The sequence below is a fragment of the Grosmannia clavigera genome (assembly GCF_000143105.1).
Source record: "Grosmannia clavigera kw1407 unplaced genomic scaffold GCSC_132, whole genome shotgun sequence".
Classification (NCBI taxonomy): domain Eukaryota; kingdom Fungi; phylum Ascomycota; class Sordariomycetes; order Ophiostomatales; family Ophiostomataceae; genus Leptographium; species Leptographium clavigerum.
Window position 1 is genome coordinate 161,319 of NW_014040810.1, and position 18,936 is coordinate 180,254.

At 47.8% G+C, this 18,936-nt stretch overlaps 4 protein-coding genes across 4 annotated transcripts; 2 read left to right on the forward strand and 2 right to left on the reverse strand.

Annotated features, from left to right (window-relative positions):
- Positions 1-11,904: 11,904 nt before the first annotated feature.
- On the forward strand, positions 11,905-13,149 carry CMQ_5342 (metallo-beta-lactamase superfamily protein; the record flags this gene model as incomplete). Its single annotated transcript, XM_014319087.1, has 1 exon — positions 11,905-13,149. One exon carries the CDS (start codon positions 11,905-11,907, stop codon positions 13,147-13,149), a length of 1,245 nt encoding a protein of 414 aa, XP_014174562.1.
- A 1,394-nt stretch (positions 13,150-14,543) lies between these two features.
- CMQ_5219 (ccch zinc finger DNA-binding protein) lies at positions 14,544-16,217 on the forward strand (the record flags this gene model as incomplete). Its single annotated transcript, XM_014318964.1, has 1 exon — positions 14,544-16,217. One exon carries the CDS (start codon positions 14,544-14,546, stop codon positions 16,215-16,217), a length of 1,674 nt encoding a protein of 557 aa, XP_014174439.1.
- An 867-nt stretch (positions 16,218-17,084) lies between these two features.
- CMQ_5161 (uncharacterized protein) lies at positions 17,085-18,023 on the reverse strand (the record flags this gene model as incomplete). The annotated part of the gene is made up of 1 exon (XM_014318906.1): positions 17,085-18,023. One exon carries the CDS (start codon positions 18,021-18,023, stop codon positions 17,085-17,087), a length of 939 nt encoding a protein of 312 aa, XP_014174381.1.
- A 52-nt stretch (positions 18,024-18,075) lies between these two features.
- On the reverse strand, positions 18,076-18,747 carry CMQ_5230 (uncharacterized protein; the record flags this gene model as incomplete). The annotated part of the gene is made up of 2 exons (XM_014318975.1): positions 18,076-18,626; positions 18,684-18,747. 2 exons carry the CDS (start codon positions 18,745-18,747, stop codon positions 18,076-18,078), a joined length of 615 nt encoding a protein of 204 aa, XP_014174450.1.
- Positions 18,748-18,936: the final 189 nt, after the last annotated feature.

Below are 18,936 nucleotides of genomic sequence, written 5' to 3' on the forward strand. Positions count from 1 at the left end.
AAAGAGAGGCGGGGGCTCTTTTTCTATGTTTCCCTCTTATTTTTGTGGGGGAGGGTACTATCTGCCGGCGAATATATAAATTATAAGTTATTATTGAGGGGGAGTTGTGGAGCATCCGATATACTTTTTTTTTCCAAAGAAAAAAAAAATTTTGTTTTTTTTAAGAACCAACCAAGGGTTTTCTTCCCAAATTTATAAGTTATTTGTGGCCCGGGGGAGAGAGGCTTTTAGGGCCTTTCCGAATACCCGATGGAGGCCCCGCGACCCATTATTCCCCGAACACCCTTTTACCTTTGAACCAAGGGAGAGGTTCCGGGCCCCCAAAAACTGCCGCCCGGGGTCACCGAGGACCAATTTGTCGTTCGGCACGGACTGGGGCACGCACCGTGCCCCCCGTTAGGCCTTCCGGTGCCCGTCAAAGTGCGGGAGCGGCCCCCGCGGTCCGGCGCTCCTGGGGTCGGGGGCGACTGCGCCACTGACTTACCCTAGGTCGCCTTGGACGGCTCGTCGTGCGTGCGGTGCCTGCACCGCTTTCTGACGACTTTCCCTGCGGAGTTGCCTGGGTTCGCGGCCGTGCAGTGTATTTACAAGCGTCGCGGGCGCTGGGCGCTGCGACGCCTGCCGTGCTAGCAAGCACGAATGTTGCGGGGGGAGTCCTCTTTAGTGGCTATAGGCCGCTCTAGTGGCTAACAGAATGCAGGTTTTCCCGCTGATGGTTGGCAACCAGGCCGACTTCGAGATGGTGCTGCGCGGCCTTAACAAGAAGCTCTACAGCCAGGGTTCGCCCGCAGTGCGCGCGGCACTCGCGCGTGCTGTGGGTGCTTTTGTCGCCACCTTGTTACAAGTGGATAAGCAGCAGCGGCCTACGTTGCCGAGAGTGTTGTTGGCCGCCAACGTTACGCAGGCGGAGCTCGATCTCTGCCGGGGCATTGAGGCTTAGGAGGAGGCTCGAGAGGTGGCCTGCCGGGTGGAGGCCCGGCGGGCTTTATTAGCCTAAATGCACCCGCTGTTGCTATACACGCCCCCTTCGTCTTTGCCGCCCGGGCCTGCTGCTCTAACCCTCTGGCAGCTCTCTTAGCTGCCGCGCCTAATGCCCGGTGACACTAGTTATGCCGCCCTTACCGCGGCCTTTAATGCCTTTCTTAAGGCGGTGGCAAGGGCGTATGTTATAGACGGGGCTTATGCTAGGGTGGCGGCCGGCGTGGCGTCGCTCTAAGGGCTTCTTAGATAGTTTTGCGTGGTCTTCTACAAGGCCTTTTGGCCGGTTGAATTGATTCGGGCTCTTGCCTATATGTTTTCGTCTTTACGCGCTTGCTGCGCGCATACCGCTTAATTGCTGCGTGCGCATTTTCTATATCTTCTTCCGGCACCCACTAGTCGTATTCGGTCGGCCAGCCCGTCTAACGTACCAGGTATTCGGTCTGGCCAGCCTTGCGTCTCTTGTCTAAGACTGCTTCTACTTCCTATTCGTCGTCTAGGTCTTCTAACGCTAGCATTGTTAGAGGCGCTTGTTCTGCGCCTGCCCTGCTCTTCTAGTGCTCTAACAGCGAGACTAAGAAAACGTTGTGCAGTTGGCTATATCGTTTTGGCAGTGCTAGTCGATATGCCTGTCTGCCTATAGTCTTAAGGATTCTAAAGGGCTAGCTTTTCTACCGCAAAGCTTATAGGCTGGTGGCGCGCATTGTAGTAACGCTTCTAGCGCTTTATTGCGTGCTCTTAGTTTGCCGCCAACCTTTTCTGTACAGCTTCTAGTTTTTCTAAGCGGTTGTGCACCGCTAGGACTGTGTTGCGCGTGTCCTGCTCCTCTCTTACGGTCGCGCCGCCCTTAAGGCAAGTTCGCAGGTCTGGTTTCTAACTATATAGCGCTTTGAATGGGCTAATTTTAGTTGTTGCGTTAATAGCGTTGTTGTAGGCGTATTGCGCCGAAGACAACAAAAAGGGCTAATTTAATTGCTTTTTTGTTATAAAGCAGCGCAAGTACTGCTTTAACGTCTAGTTAGATCTTTTTGTTTGCCTGTCTATCTAGGGGTAAAATGCAGTTAATAGCTGTTTGTAGATTCTAGTCTAATAGCAATATTTACTCTAGAATTTGCTGGTAAATATGCTTTTTTAGTTAAAGACTATACCCTTTAGTATTACGCCGTACACTAGTTCTATATGTTAGTGTATAAGGTGCGTAAAGCCTTTAGCCGTTAGGGTAGTCTATACAGCAAAGAAAAGGTTTATCTTTATAAAGCGGTTGACAATTACTAGAATTGCATCTACTTTGCCGCTTGTGCTTGCTTTAGCGTATTGCGCGTGCTGTTTAATTGTCTGTCTTTAGTAGACTAGGCACAAGGCGATGTAAGCCTTTACGTCCTTCTCTATTTCTTTCTAGTAGAAGTAGCGACAAAGCAGTTCTAGAGTCCTAGCAACTGCGAAGTGCCTAGAGATCTAGTTGTTGTAATAAAGCTGTAGCAGCTTTTAACAAAGGACGTACACGCCGCCTATATGCAGGCGGTTTTTCTATAGTAATATACTGTCTAGTGCAAGGCTTTATAGCTTTGTCGCACCTTCTGCGCTTATAGTGCGCTTTATGCGCGCCTTAACGACTTGCACCTTTGGGTCTGCGTCTTAGATTCTTGCTATCGCTCTGCGAATAGCTTTAGGGACTCTGTTTTCTTAAAGGTGTGGATGTAAGGCAGCAACGACAGCTGGTTGCTGCGGTAAGCCGGAGTACACCGGGTTTCTATCTGCGCTCGTTAAGGGCGTTAGACCCTTAATTAGCGCCGCAGCGGTGATATCCCTAAGGTCTCCTTAGGGTCTCTTGTAGTCGTCTAGCCTTCCTAGTTTACTACGCTTCGCCTGCTTAGGCGGTGCGCTGTTTTGCGCTGCGGTAGCTTGCCGCGTAAGATCTAGGGCCACTAAGATCCTAAAGGTAGCGCTTGGCTCCTCTTTCTTGCTAGGTCCTTTTGCGGGTGCGCGCATCTTGCGCGTCTTATTCGCATGAGCTGCGTCGGTGACCAGCTTAGCGCTGTTGTCTTCTACAATAGGTGCGCGCATCTTGCGCGTCTTTTGCGCTACAGCTGCGGTGCCTGCTAACTGTGCGTCTTTCTTTTGTACTCTGGTGATAGTTATTCTAACTTGTCTAGGTTTATTAAAGTAATCTGGCCGTCTTAACGGCGTATTAGCCGGGTTTGTTACGCCTAGTCTATGCTTAATTATAAAGTTAAAGAGGGATAGGTATATAGCCTAGCAAGCCTTGCGTTCGTTGTACCTTAGCTAGGTTATAAAGGTGCGTAAGTTGTTGTGGTCTAATAAGACTTTAATCGTCTCTTTACTACTATTAAGGTAGTGTCGCTATTGCTTAAAGGAGTCTATAATTGCTAGTAGCTCTTAATCTAAGGTGCTATAATTTAGCTCTAGTCCTTATAGTTTTCTTAACTAGAAGGCGATTAGGTGCTAGGCTTCCTTTTTGTCTTGTTAGGAGATAATTCTGCTAATAGCTGCCTTTAAGGCATTGGTCTCTACGCGTATTGCCTATTCTAAGTTAAAATGGCGTAGTAGAGGTGCTTTTGTGAATGCTTTTCTTAGCATTATAAAGGCTGCGCGCTCCTTGCTCCCTAGCTGCACCGGTCCTAGCTTTTTGCCATTTTTGCTGCCTTGTAGCAGCCTTAACAAAGGAGACGAGATGTCTAAGTAAGCTTTAATAAAGCGACGATAGAAGTTGTAGAATCTAAGGAAGACCTGCACCTCCCTAAATGTTTATGGCGTTAGCCATTTTACGATTGCGCGTACTTTGCGCGGGTTTATTGCAAACTCTTTGCTTTTAATAATAAACCTTAGGAATTTAACTTTTTATTAGTAAAACAAGCATTTGTTGCTGTTAACAAATAACTAGGCTTGCTAAAGACGCTTAAAGACTTGGTCTAGGTGCTTTATATGCTTCTTCTTATTGCGTAAGAACACAAGAATATTGTCTAAGTAGACAATATAGATTGTATTTACTAGACTATACAGCGCTTAGCTAATATAGTACTAGAAGGTTGCTAGGGCGTTGGTTAGCCTAAAAGGTAGGACTAGGTATTTAAAAAGACTGTATTTAGTTTAAAAAGCTGTCTTTTATTCGTCTTCTTCTTTAATCCTTAGGCAGTAATACGCCTCCTTAATATTAATTTTTAACATTACCTTTATTCTTACTACGCAGTCTATAATCTTAAAGATTAAGGGTAGTAGGTATTAGTTCTTTACTATAACCTTATTTAACCCTTTATAGTTAACGCATAAGCGTAAGCTTTTGTCTTTTTTAAGCATAAAAAGGATAAGTACGCTTGCAAAGCTTTTTAATAGGCGAATTTGTCTTGTTGCTAGGTTATTGTCTAAGTACTAGCGTAGCTCTTTTAATTCTTTTTGCAACAAAGGATATATTGTTCTATATAGTGGTTAACCGCTAGGTAAAAGATTAATTGCATAGTTAGTAGCCTTGTATAGCGGTAAGACTTTAGCGTTAAATAAATTTAGCACGTTGCTATACTTGCGCGCTAAATGTGCGGGCAGTGCGCCTATGCCTCTTAAATAACCTTTTACTTCTAGGTTGCCCGGCAAGATTATATATACCTGTGCGCGCTCTCTACGCGCTATAGCAAGAAAGATTTCTTATAGTACAAGTTGTATAGTCTTTGTGCGTGCTTCGAACTACCAGCGGCGGTCTGCTAGCTTTAGGTAAACTTTCTTACTTTAGAGGGTTGTTATTAATAATAATATTATTAAGCCTTAATACCTAGCAGGTTTAGTAACTCTTGCACAAACTTGTGTAATCTTATAAGTGTACTTGTAAGAGTCTTTTATACGCAAGGGCACCTTCTACGCTCTTGCTGCGCTTGTAATACTCTTGTTATACGCTTTAAGGGTTAGTACTAACATCTTTGTAGATTCTAGTCCTTATAGTCTTACGAATTCGTGGTTAATAGTATTAAGACTTGCGTAAGTATCTTACGCAGCAGATACTTCTATAGTTATTAGTTTAAGAAGAGAAGCTTAGATAAGAAAAGAAATAAATCTTAATTGTCTCTAGTAACGCCTAAAGGTCTTAGTTTGTCTTAAGCATTTTTAGTTTTTTACCTTCTTAGCATTCTTTTTGGTTGGTTAAACCGAATTTACTAATGCAGTCTCTTGCCTTTTTAGGCAGTTCTAGGCAAAGTAGCCTTTGCTTTTATAGATAAAGCACTTTATACGTTTACTATTTGTATAGGTAGGGTTTTTTTAGTGGTCCTTAGTAGCCGTAGCGGCTAGTCCGCCTCTCTCTTTACCTTAGCTTTTGCCTCTAGCACTACTATAGTAGTTGCCGCAATTATTTTCTTAATTAGTGTTATTTTTATAGCCGCTCTTATAGCCCTTTCGATTCTCTTACGCTTTTTTGCCGCGTATGCTATTATTATCTTGTTTTAACTAAGCCTTTAGCTTCTTTAAGCTTTAAAACGTTATTGCTTTAGCTACTAGTTTTGCTTTAGTCTATAGTATCTTATTTAATTTTAAAAGATCTTCTTTTAATTCTAGAAGTAGCTTAAAGAATAGCAACTACGCCTATTCCTCTTTTAATTTAATAGGCAGTTAGTTTTTAAAAGAGGCAAGGTAGTTATTAAAGTCTTAAGGGGTTTACCTTAATCTTTAGTAAGCTTTGCCGATTCTATTAGTAATAATAAAAGCTATGTTATAAGGATTAGCCACAAAGGTTAAGGTCTAGGCCTTAAATGCATCCTAGTCGCTCTAGGCCTTTGCTACTACTGCGTCTATTATGCTCTGCAGGCGCGTTTCCCATGTAGTGCGGCATAACTGCTCTATATATTTAAGTATGTAATTAATCCGGTGACTAGCGCTTCTAAACTTATTAGAGGCTAGATAGAAGTGTCGCTTCCTAGCCTGTAGCCAGGTGGCGCGCTCTTGGAAGCTGCTAGGTGTCTTAAAGGGCGGTTTAATGCCGCTTTTTAAGATGATATCTTAACTGCGAGAGCTGTCTTCGTCGGAGTCCTCGCTGCGGGTGCGCTTACCCTTCGCTCGGGTTGCTCCCGTATCTAGGAGCTGTTGCTGTAAGTCTACTATTCGCTGCTTTAAGCGCTCCGCTTTACGCAGTCGATCATTTTCAGCAATGAGGTCCGCTACCATCTGGTCTGTGGTGGGCCTAATGGTCTGCCCTAAGGGGCTTTCGCCCGCATCGTCGTCATCCAGTTGCTTGTAATCCTCCTCTAAGAGATCAGAGTTTTCGTTCTCTACTTCTTCGACGATAGGGTTAAGGGGGTTCTCGACTGTTGCCCTAGAGCTGCTCTCTTCCTGCGCACTACGTGCGTGCGACGTTTGCTTCGTGGTCTTTCGAGGTGCCATTGCTCCTTCTGCCTCCTGACTCGGGTAGCCTAATGGTAGAAGAATTAGGAATTGTTAAAGGTGTACTTGGGTAGGCCAGGTAAGTCAGGCAGGCAAGGAGGTATCTTCTTAACAGGAGGAAGCAGCCGTATATTCAATAGCTAATTCTTGCCTTCTGCACTCTAAGGGAGTGCGGGAGGCACTCTTTATCGTAGGCGCACCTCTGGCGCACCAAGTGCGCAGGACAGGCGCGACCCCGTTTCTACTTGGCCTGTGCGCTAGCACGTGCTGTGGCCTGTGCGCAGACTGCGCCACGCAGCCTGCGCCACTAGCACCGCTTCTAGTTTACGATGTACATCTAATACGCTGTGCGCATACTGCGTACGGCTTGCGCGTAGCTTGCGTTGGTCCCCTTCCTGGGGCGGCGTTACAAAAATAGAAAGGCTAGCCGGCCAAGTATAATACTTAAAAACTAGAAAAGCACTTAGCATATACTAGCTATAAGTTATAGTCTTACTAAAAGACTATAAAGCGCACTTATAAAAAATAAAAAGACTATAAGGCAATAGCTAGCTATATATAAGCTAATCGTTAGTTAACTACTCTTACTATTTCTATATAATTATGTACTATAAACTACTTATTCTAGCTTTAAAGGCGCTCTTTAGAGCTATAAACCTAAAACATACTATTAGTAGGCTATTGCTTAGCTACTAGCTACTTGTTACTATCCTTCTTTATAAACGTCTCTTTTACTCTTTTATTCTTTTTCTTAATACTATCCTCTTTATCCTTCTCTTTGCTACTAGGCAAGCCTTTACTAGCTAGTATATAGCTACTACTAGCTACTAACTAGCTGCTTGCTAGCGCACTTTTATTAAATGCTACTATACTACTACTACAAGCTGCTATAACTACTTTACTACTGCTAGCTATAGTACTAAAAATAGTCTTAGCGCTATACTAGCACTTAGCTAAGGTTAGTAACTTAGCGTAAGACCGTCGCTTACTAGGCGCTACTAAAGGCAACGGCTAAGGAAAGACTACTACCTAGTTAATCTAGGCTAGCTTAACTAGGGCTGCTATAGTTTGCAAGATTCGCTTAGGCAGCCTTTTTGCTTTTATAGTATAGTAAAGTATACTACTATAGCTAGCTTAAATAGCTATAGCGCACTAGGCTAGGCTAAGTATAATAGAATAAGAATTAGCTTAGGTAATAGGTTAGTAATAACTTAATAATAAGGATTAAAAGACTTACTATTGCTTTAAAGGTAGTAATAACTTAAGTTTATACCTATAATAGTATACTTACGTCTAGAGACGTTAGTAGCAAAAGCTAGGCTACCTTTACTAACTACTATATAAGCGTTAAAGTAAGCTCTAGCTCTTACTAGTACTAATAAAAGACACTAAGGCGTAATATAGCTTATTATACCGTCTTAAAACGTTTACGCTAGGAGCGCTAGTTAGTTGCTAAAGGCTTTAACTTGTCTTTTTATAAAGCGTAGCTAAGTTCTTTAGTTACTACTATTAAGGCTATTAACCTTTAAGCGATTACTATATAATTGCCTAACGCTATAATAATATTATTAACTATTATCTACTAAAGTAGCAACTTATTTGTACTAGCTAGAAATTCTTAAATATATTAGGCTAAGCCTTTAATCTTTTTAAGAAGCTATTAGTTAGTAATTAGCTACTAGCGTATATAAGTTAACGTACTTACTAGTAAGTATAATATGTTATTAGCTATATAACTAATATAGCGCGCTAGGTTTTTTAGTATAGCTATATATAAGAATTTATAATAAACGTTTAAATAAGCCTTAAAAACATAGTTTAAATATAAAGCTTACTATAAAGTTAGCTATTACTCAATAAACGCTATGCTAGTAAAAACTTATACTCTTAAGAGATAGTGCGTATACCTAAGAAGAGCGTTTTATAAGGTTTATATTTATAAAAAAGTCTATTAAGACTTAAAAGCAGCTTTAGTTAAATATTATTTATAAGTAATTATTAGCTAGCTGCTATATAAAGTTACAAACTATTATATTAACCTACTATACAAGTAAGATTAAAGAAAAAAAAGGTAAAAAGATAAGAGTAGTCTTATAAGTATAAACAAATTTATCTTAAATTATAGAATATACCTGCTCTTTTATACCTTAAGGTAATAAAGAAGCCGCGTTATTAAACGTCTAAATACATCTTAAAAACTTACCTAACCTTGCTTTAATAATAAGGTAAAAAACGTCTAAAATTAAATAAAGAAACGTTCTAGCAGCAAACCGCCTCTACTATTTAGTAGGCAATAGTTCTACGATTAGCAGGCGACAAACGGCCGCTATTGCCTTTATCCTACCCTGCTAGTAGTTAAAAGTCGCAAGCCTTACGCCGCCGTTTTTAGTTAGCGTACACTGCACCTTTATACACCTAGTATTTAAGGCTAGCCTCTTTACAACACCTATTGGCGGCAACCTAAGCGTTCCCTAACTAGGATTTAAGCTGCACGCCTCCTAGAGAGCTCTAATAAACAGGACAACCTGTGCATAAGGCAGGATCCGGCGTTTACTGCCGCTATAGACTAAGCAGTACATATGCGCTTCCACGTTACCCGAATGCAGTCGCATAAGCAAGCGGTCTGCAACCGCTTAGCAACAGCTAATAACTTGGAGCGCTTAACTCATTTTCCTAACTTAATAAAGGGAGGTTTTTTAACGAGCAAGTGGCTGCCGCGTGTGCACCTCTAGGCTAACAGGGGCGTCACCTAGGGAGGGGGGGGATAGTATAAGGGTATTCCACACACGCGTCCCTACGCACCGGTTCGGCAACTAGTCGCTTACTAAGCGACGGACTTAACGAACTATCTTAACACGTTGCACAGGACTAGCACAGCCACTTAGCTGTGCCACGCCCCACTAGGGTTGCGCTACACCGCATCTTCCAGCCACGTATATATTAGCTGGCAGGCCTTTGCCTACTAGTCTTCTATAGTTCGTTAAGTTAAAGTCTTAATACAATAGTACAAACTAGTTAAGCCTTCGTGACCACGCATTGCACACTAACCCTTACATTAACGAAAAGATGTCTAAATTAGCTAAATTTGGTGCTATTCTAACGGCCGAAAGGAAGGCTGCAGGCTAGCTAAGTTTGCCTGCGCGCGCTGCTATCTGTGGTGCTGTATACGCTGGCTAGTTATAAGGCGCCGTTGTAAAGGCTTTTAGCGTTACGCACAGTGTAGTTACTAAGACGATTAATTAGTTTACAAAAACACACAGCTTTAAAGACAAACCTAGCCGCGGCAGGCCTGCGTTGCTTAGCCGTCGAGATAAACGTTACCTTATGTAGCAAGTAAAGCGACACCTAAAAATCACCTATAAGGAGCTAGTAAAGCAGATAGTTTGTCGGCCGTCCTATACTACTATATAGCGCGCATTTTATAAGAATAGGACACAAAAATAAAAGGCTATAGATAGAATACTATTATTAGCGAATATAGTAAAGGGTAGGCTTAAATTTACGCGTAATTAGCTGTAAGATAAAGACGATTTGCTTTTTATATATGCTTTGCTAAAAGTAGCTGCTAAAACGTAGTTAATAGTAGCGTTAGTTTTTTTTTTTTTTTAAAAAAAATATTTGCGTAGAAATAGTAAAAGAACTTAGTAAACGTTTAATTATATAAAAAACCTATAATTTTATTAATGTTTTAGGGTAGAATTTAGAAAGAAGGCTATATAAAGTTAATCTTAATAAAGGAAGACTACTTTAAAGGTAAAAAAGATAGCTATACTTTATAAAGCTACTAAAAAGCATTAATAAAAGGCCTTTTACCTTTTTATAATAGTTTTTAGTATTATTAGCAAGATAATGCAAGGGTATATATATCTATATTATTAATACAATAGCTTATAAATAACTAGATTAAGATGCTACCTTTTTAGCTTGCCTATAGCCTAGATTTAAACTTAATTAAATATGTTTAAGCTAAATTAAAGCGTCTTTTAGCTAAAAAATACCCTAATATATAGGAATTAAAGAAAAACACAATAGATATAAAGGTTTTTAAGCAGGTAATTTATAACTATTAGTAGGCAATTAACTAAGCTTTTATTAATAGGCTTATTAATTCGCTACCCTAACAGCTAGCTATAGTATAAAAGGCGCGCGGCTAGTATACTAAATATTAGAGAAAAATACCTGCTCTTTAACATAAATACATTTTTTAAGGCCTAGAAAGGCTTATAAACGCAGTACGTGCTGTTATTGCAAAGGTATCCCTTTGTATTAATGCCCCTAAAAATCCGTTGGCGGGGTTACTGGTTCCATATTTTTAGACTAAAGGAGTACTTCGAATCTATTTTGCACGATCTTAGTACGGAGTATTCTGCCATCTGTAACCGCCTACATAAGTCACGTGCTCCCGTGTGTGTAGCAATTCCCGTGGAGACTTACTGATTATGTTAGCGAATGAACATGTGCGCACGTGGGGAGCACGCCTCGATGCCTTAGGAATCGACGTGTTATTTAAAGAATGAGTCCTAATTTGCCAAGCACTTCCTACTCCATACTCTGCTAGCATTTGCGCAGAGCTGCCATCTTACGGATTGAAGCGCCAACGCCCAAGCATCGCCGCCATGAGTCGCTAGGTGCCGCATGAGACGGCGATGTCGGCTCTCACAATGCGCAACATGAAGACGTGCGGGCCGAGTTCAGAAAACACTGCGATCGACGTTCTGCGCGAAACACAAATGCCGGATCAGAGTATCCGACTTTTGCCGGTAAACCAGAGTGGCTGGAACTGTTTGGACATCAACATACGCAATCGGTCGGACACGACACCCCACTGAGCCTATTGCTCTACGCTGCAGAAAACGTACGGCAGTCTGACCAGCGACTTTTCCCACTTGACGCCAAAGAGGTCTACGCCCTGCGCACGTCACTGAAATTATGGCGCCGAGAAACCTTCGTTACCTTATGGCATTCTGAGCCACGACAACGAACGGAAGCGACGGAGAACAGAGGGGTACAGAGGAGAACAGAGCTACTGGAACATGGGCAGACAAAAAATTCACGAACACGCTCGAGATGGTCGCCAAGACACTGGAGGGCGGATCTGGTTTCCAGGGGAGAGCTTTCATCACGACACGGAACACCGGGTGCAGTGGAAGCGCTGTTGGGTGATGCTTGGTGCCATGCGTCGACAGCCTCTCCGATGAAAACGTGGCCACTACAGTCGCCCTTCTCGAGAGAAGTTCCATGCAGCTGAACCTCAGAAAGGTCTGGGTGCCGCCTTGTCACAAGGAAAACCCCTTTGCACGACTCGGCCAGTTGTGCCTCTGAAACCGGCCGATGTACGACGTATGTACGGAACTCCCATAGCCAGACCCACCCACCCTTTATCAATTTCTCGATGGCATCGACTTGGACGCCAGCAGTCTAACTAGAACAAGAACAACTGATCCCCCTCTTCCCCACCAATATTCGTCTGGGGTAGAATATTCCTCATGCCCGGTGGAGACGAGGTAAGGGAAAATTCCGGATGTTGTCCAACCACACAGAGAAACGATGCCACCGCCAGTACCGCCAGCACCGTCAGCACCGTTACCCGCTGCCGACATCGATGCACAACCGGCACCGGTGCCAGCAGTACCGTCGCCGGGCGGCATCTGTCGGGTGGCGGCAATTGACACGACATGCCAGCTGACATTGGCAGCAGCCCCGCTGGTTGAGCCTGCGATCGCCGGTCACACATGGTTGAATCTGCCGACACTGGCCTTTCTCATTACCCACGCGGCCTCGGGACGACAGGTGCTCTTCGATCTGGGCTGCCGCAAGGACTTTTGGAGCCTGCCACCGCCAGTGACGTCCATGCTGTACGGTCACATGCCGGGTCTCCGTGTGGACGAATGCCTGGCGGACGTGCTGGAGGCTGGTGGTGTCGACCTGGCCAACATCGAAGCCGCCATCATCAGTCACCACCACTTTGACCATTTTGGCGACCCGACGGTGTTCCCGACATCCATGGCGCTTGTCGTGGGCCCCGGCTTCTCCGACCACTTTCTGCCAGGTTATCCAACCAGCCCGGCCTCACCGGCGCACGAAGAGGCCTTCCACGGGCGCACCGTGCTCGAGCTGGGATTCGACAGCGACGCGGCCGTCGTTGCGGGCTTCCGTGCTCAAGACTACTTTGGAGACGGCAGCCTTTACGTGCTCGACACGCCAGGCCATGCCGTAGGCCACATCTCTGCCCTCGTGCGAACCACCCCCGCCAGCATCGAGGACAAAAATAGTACAGACGACTTCGTCTTCCTCGGTGGCGACATCTGCCATTTTGGCGGCTCCTTACGGCCCACACCATACGTGCCGATGCCGACTACGCTGACGGCAAGACTGGCTGGTGTCGGGGATGACGACGTCCACCAACTCCCCGTGTCCTCTTTCACCTGCTGCCACTACGTCCAGGATCCTCTCCAGGCCCGGACCACGCCTTATTACCGCATCTCTGCTGGTGCCGGCTCTTGGCACGAAGATCCCGTGGCAGCCCAGCAGAGCCTTGATCGGCTGCAGATCATCGATGCCAACGATCGTTTCTTTGTTGTTTTTTCCCACGACCTCAGCCTCATGGATATTGTTCCACTGTTCCCGGCCGCCGAGCTCAACGGCTGGCGCGCTGCCGGTTGGAAGCAACAGGCCCGATGGCGCTGGCTCGACGAGATTCCATGGGATGGAAAACATGGACAGGAGCTACTGGTGGACGGCGCATACATCGATGGCCGTCGAGTGAAGGACTTTCCGGGGGCAGTGTATTGAGTACACGATATTAGGACTAAGCTTTAGCATGGCGGGGTCACCTGTCCAGATTCTCGTCTAATTGTGCACCCATTGTATTGCACACATGAGCCATATTAATCGATGCCTCCTCGTCTTGTTGGAAGGATTTCGCACGACCTAGAGCTTGGCTACGTGCGACATGCAAGTGATCTGTACCTTGTCGCTTGCGATAATGTGACCTGGCTTCTCATCAACGGTGCCGTCATACTTGGCCTGTCTGCCTGTTTGTCCGAGGGTACGGTGTCCTCTGTGTGGACCATCGGCAGTATCCCCACCGGCATCCTGCTGGCACCACTGACGCTGTACACCCAAAGGTTCCTGTCTCACCAGTGGCGGTGAAATTACGCCGACTTGAAGGTGCGCCCGTGTGATGCTACAGCTTCTCTTCTACTATGTACCCCTCCGCCTCTGACCGTGTCTTTATGTTCTGGGACCTGTCCAATCTAATGCATCTTGGGTCACCGCTTCTCGCCCACTGATCGTCCTCGGAACGGCCTACGTGGCCTTTCCTTGCCGGAGACGGCCCACAGAAGGTTTTTCGCTCGCCAACTCAGGGGGGGGGAGATGTGATGTGGAAATATAAAGGTCAGTGAGGCAATAAGTGCCCAAGCTCCAATCACAGCCCGTCGTGATTTTTGCGCCTGTGTTTCGTATTGCAAGACGTTTCCGGACGTCTTTGTCTTGGGGTGGGCGCACTATTGGATCACGGAGTGGTCACAGGGGCTTGACGGACGTGACGAAATTGCCGTTTGCGTCCTGAAAATGGTGGCCGTTGCCCTGAGAAAATAAGAGAATGCGCTAACTTTCTCCCTGTGGACGTTTTGCTGTTGGAGACAGGTGATTCCGTGGGCCAAAGTGGATATGAACCTGAGCTGGCGTCGACAAGGCCTGCGATAGCGGCCTGTCGGACCATGTTTGAGGTTTACGAAACGTCGGACGAAGCACGGAGGCAGTTGCCACCAGTAAGAAGCTTAGAGTTTGCATCCCTTGAAAGTCAGATGTCAGCACCCGCCGTAACAAAGTAACAAAAGCAAGGTTTGAGAGCTTGAGAAGAATCACGTGGACAAGTGGGGAGATATAAGTTTTCTCCCGGTCTTTTTTTTCCCAAGGAAATCCAAAATTTCCCTATTTTCACTCGCAAACCAGGTTTCCTTTTTATCTCGTTTGAGAGCTATTTGCATCGATATTGTAAGTGCAGCCCGCAAGGCCGCAGATGGAAGATTGCACATTGTATCGATCGCCCAATCAACTAACAGCTCTTTTTGCCCCCCCTGGACAAGGCAGACGGACGGCTGAAATCCTTGCTCCAATCCCGCCCAATGGCTGTTCCCTAACGGGCTGGCAATTTTCGGGATCGAGCAGCAGCTGCCACGATGCTTCGCGATGAGGAGATCGACGCGGCAGCCAGCCAGCTGGCGGTGTACCGCAAGAGCGCCGAGCTGGACAGCATCCTGGGCAAATACGCAAACCTGATCGAAGACTACCGGCGACTCAAGAGCGACTTTGAAGAGGAGCGCGACGCTCGGGAAAAATACAAGCAGCTAGCGCGCAGCCGCGAGCAGAGTCCGTTTGTGCTCGTGCTCGTCGACGGTGACGGCTACGTCTTCCACGAAAACTTTCTCAATAAGGGTGGTGAAGGTGGCAACAATGCGGCCCATGCACTCAACAGCGCCATCGCCAACAGCCTCAAGGCCAAGGGCATGGCCGGCTGCCAGATTATGGTGCGCATCTACGCCAACGTCATGGGCCTGTCCAAGGCGCTGGCACGCAACAACCTGGCCGGCAACGAGGCGCGGTCGCTGGCGCCGTTTTTGGCCAACTTTAACCGGTCTTACGGCCTGACCGACTTTGTTGACGCTGGCAGCCTGAAGGAGAATGCCGACTTCAAGCTCCGCGCCGCGCTCAGCTTCTATGCCGACAGCCCCCAGTGCAAGCACATTTACTTTGCTGCCTGCCACGACGTCGGCTACATCTCGGAGCTGACGCCTCACCTGGGCAACAGCGACAGGTTTACGCTCGTCCGCACGCCCAGCGTCAAGTTCCACCCCGAGTTCACCAAGCTCGGCATGGGTATCGAGAACATCCAGGGGGTCTTCCGCACCACCCCCCTTACCACAGATACGACTATTACAACAACGGCGTCCCATCGGGTCAGCACTACCTTTGCGGCCATTACCGCCTCGGCCAACTCAGGCTCTGCGGCCAGCGACAGCTCCTGGAGGGCACCTTCCACCAGCTCCTACCAGCCGACAGACACGGCCTTGCTCAAAGTCAGCAAGGATGAACCATCATCACAACGGACTGCCGTGTGCCAGTTCAACAAGCTGGGCAAATGCCGCTTCGGCAAGGCTTGCAAGCTCGCACACGTAAACGGCAGCGGTCACAACGGCTCCAACGGCATCAACGGCACCAATGGCATCAACGGCACCAATGGCATCAACGGCAGCAGCAGTAGTAGCAGCCGCGTCCGGTCCTGGTCGCCCATCCGGACCGAATCCTTCCACCCGACGTGGAGGGGCCACCCGCTTGAGCCGGTTGACATCCCGCGCGACCAGGTCGCCGTCAACAAGTCTGGCCATCGCCTCGACAGCTACCTGTCGGCGACCAGCGAGGCCATTACGAAGTTGCGGGCCCGCGCCCGCAACCGCGGTCTCTGCAACCGCTTTCACCTTACCGGCGTCTGCGAGGCCGGCAACAAGTGCGACTTTGATCACACACCGCTGCCCCGAGACCTGCTCGCCCCGCTCGAGTCCCTCGCCCGCTCCATGCCGTGCTCTCGCCGTGGAGCCTGCCGCGAAGTCGAATGCACAAAGGGCCACATCTGCCAGACGGCCGACTGCCGCTACCGCGGCGGCAAGGTGCCCTGCAAGATATCCCACAGCGCCCATTCCGAGGACCTCGAGGTCGACCGCTTCGTCGACGGCCGTCGTGACGGCGGCGACAACAACAACAGCAGCAGCCATACCAACGGCAGCAGCAAAGATGGGTCTGCCGAACACAACGGCTACGAGAGCGACGGCTCAGAAGGCGCCAGTGTCTTGTTTTAAAATCCAACTCTATCCCGCCGGACTTTTTTTTGTTTTTGCTTTTCTTTCTGGCATTCCTTACTTCCTCCATCTGGCGCCCGAAAGTTAAACTGTACCCGGTACAGGCTGGACGGCTACTCCCCCAACAAAAACCCCTTGGGCTTTGTGCGTCCAGCACGGCCAGCAAAAGAGGACGGACAAGACATGCCCCTACGGTGGCGTGTTACCACTTTAAAGTGTTACAACAATAAATCCTACTTGTAACCAATTTGGGACCGGGTCTGACGGAAGCGGCTTCCTACGGAAACGTTACGCCCCCATCTCGATCGCCCTCGTACGGCGTATACACGGCGTGTATTTCAGCCAAATATCGGTATAGCTTCTGTGGACATACCGCCGTCAAATCTACAGCAAAATGGTCTGCAGTCAATTGTCAATCTCAGGGCACTTGTTTGTGTCGGAAGAGGATTACAGGATCTACTAAAAGCAAACAACTTAGCTATGGCGCGACGACGAACCATTACGTTTTGTGCAAACAGCAACCGGATTACGCAGAGGTACAGCGGTCCGGTTGCCCATACGTTTTAGGAGGCAGCTCTAGCAGGAAACAACTGCGGGGGTTTCTGAAGCGACAAGCAGGCTCCTTCGCTTCTGCCTCCAGTTTCCATATTCTATTTTCCTTTCCCTCCTTTTCTTATTCAATTTCCACGACATTGTCTCCCTTCTATCTTCTCTTCTGGTTTCATAGAGGAGCTTGGGTCTGGCCAAGCGGTGCACCTGCGCAGTAACAATATTGGATCCAGAATTAGCAATAGTTTACAAATGGATACAAGTCTATTGTTTATTCTAACACTGGCCGTAACAATTCTCGTTTAGTGCCAATCATGCTTATTTTTTCGTCGCCAAAGTCGTGTTCGCAACGTATACCATCTTGGCCGCAACCGAGGACAAGACGGCCTCTACAGATCTCGCCCGCAGCGCTCCGTCCTGGTAGGATGCGTTGATGATAGTGTCGCCACCCTTCACCCCTGCCACGTTGAAGACGATACCACTGGCCCCGGCAGACGCCTGCGTCACGGCCGCTGAAAACTGCACCTCGCTGACCTGCCAGAAACCACAACACCCGCGGGTCTCGGCAGGCGGTGTGGAAAATGGTCCTAAGTTCGACACCAGGAATCCGTTCTTCATGACCAGGCCCAGCGACGGCATTCCTCTGTTCAGCATATCCTCCAAGTCCTCTCCGGCCATCTTTCCCTGCAGGACGTTCCGCACTATCGTGGGCACCGGTCCCTCCATACCATTTCGGAGTCGGTCCCCGTATTCCTGTACAGGTTTCCATATCGCGTCCGCGTCTACAGCCACCAGGCCGCCCCCGGCAGGTGTAGCTAAAGTCAACGCCGGCATTGCGTTTGAAGTGGGAGCGGGAGAGGCAGCGCGTCGGATCGCCTCCAAGCGGTGCACGATCATGATAGAAGCCGAGGCGTTCATTATATCCTTGGCTTGCTTCCCGGTAGTGGGAAGGGCCGGCAGACACGGCCGCGTATCGATGGCACAGAACGAGAGGCCCAGTTTCGCTGCCGGGTAGTGCTCTGTAGCCAGCACCAGATTGATCATTACGATCAGAAGCGGCGTAAACGTCGTGTTGTGAGCACGACACGCTGTCACGATGGCTTCCACCTGGGCGGCCGGAATGCGACAGGTCTTGACGCGGGTGACAACGCGTTCTGTCGGCAACACTACGGCGTCAACCGGTCGTTTGACAAAGGGCTGCTTCGGAACGTCGGCGAAGAACAGCCGGCTGCCGTAGATGAGGCGGATAAGATACATGTAGAGTATTGTGCAGATGGCGCGCAGGATGGAGCCCTTGTAGTCGTAGAGATCACCCAGCATTGTTGCAATGGGGGGCCTTGGCTGCGTCGACTTCAACGGTGTCCGTCATGGGGGCAGGTGATGCAGAGGGCCGGGGCATGGCGTTGAGAGCCTCTGCAAATGCTTTGTGGAACAGGTAGCCGAACCGGCCGTCGCAGACAAAGTGGTGGAAGACAAAGACAACATCTTGCCCGTTGACCACAACCACCTTCCACCACGGCTTGTCTGGCTTCGCTGCCGTCCACAGCCACTCGCCATGCAGCCGCTCGAGAAGGTCCGGGCTGACTCCGTCTTGCGTCTCGATAAACTCAGTGCAGGTGTGCAGATGGATGCGGTGGAGGAGGGCTCGTCGAAGTCGGTAACGGCCCGGCTTGGGCGACGATTCCATGACCCCGACGATGGCCAATTCTGGGTACTGGTCGATGATCGATTTCAGGACAGCATAGAGCTTTGATCTGTCGATAATGGCGTCCCGCTCGTCTGATTTGTATCGTGCTGAGCATATAATGTTGGATTGTAGACCGAATCGATGCAGGAAGTAGTACATTCGGTGGAGGTAATCTGGTGAGCTGTGTCAACTGTTTGTTTACCTTACATAGAGCCTGGACAAAAACTTACTAGACTCCCCTCTGACAGTGTACTCTGATGACCACAACTGGTCCTCTTTGTCCGGCTGGTGCATACTGATGATGCTGTCCGGTTTTCTTCACGCTACTCCTGTTCGATGCTGGCTTGACGACAGAAGCAGCTGCATTCGCAATGTTGATCTTGTTTGCAAGACAATACAGGTCCCCACTAGCGCGATGCTTCCCCTGTAATTACCCCGTCTTACCAACTTAGCGCTGTTGTCGGTGTTAACCCCGCCATACTG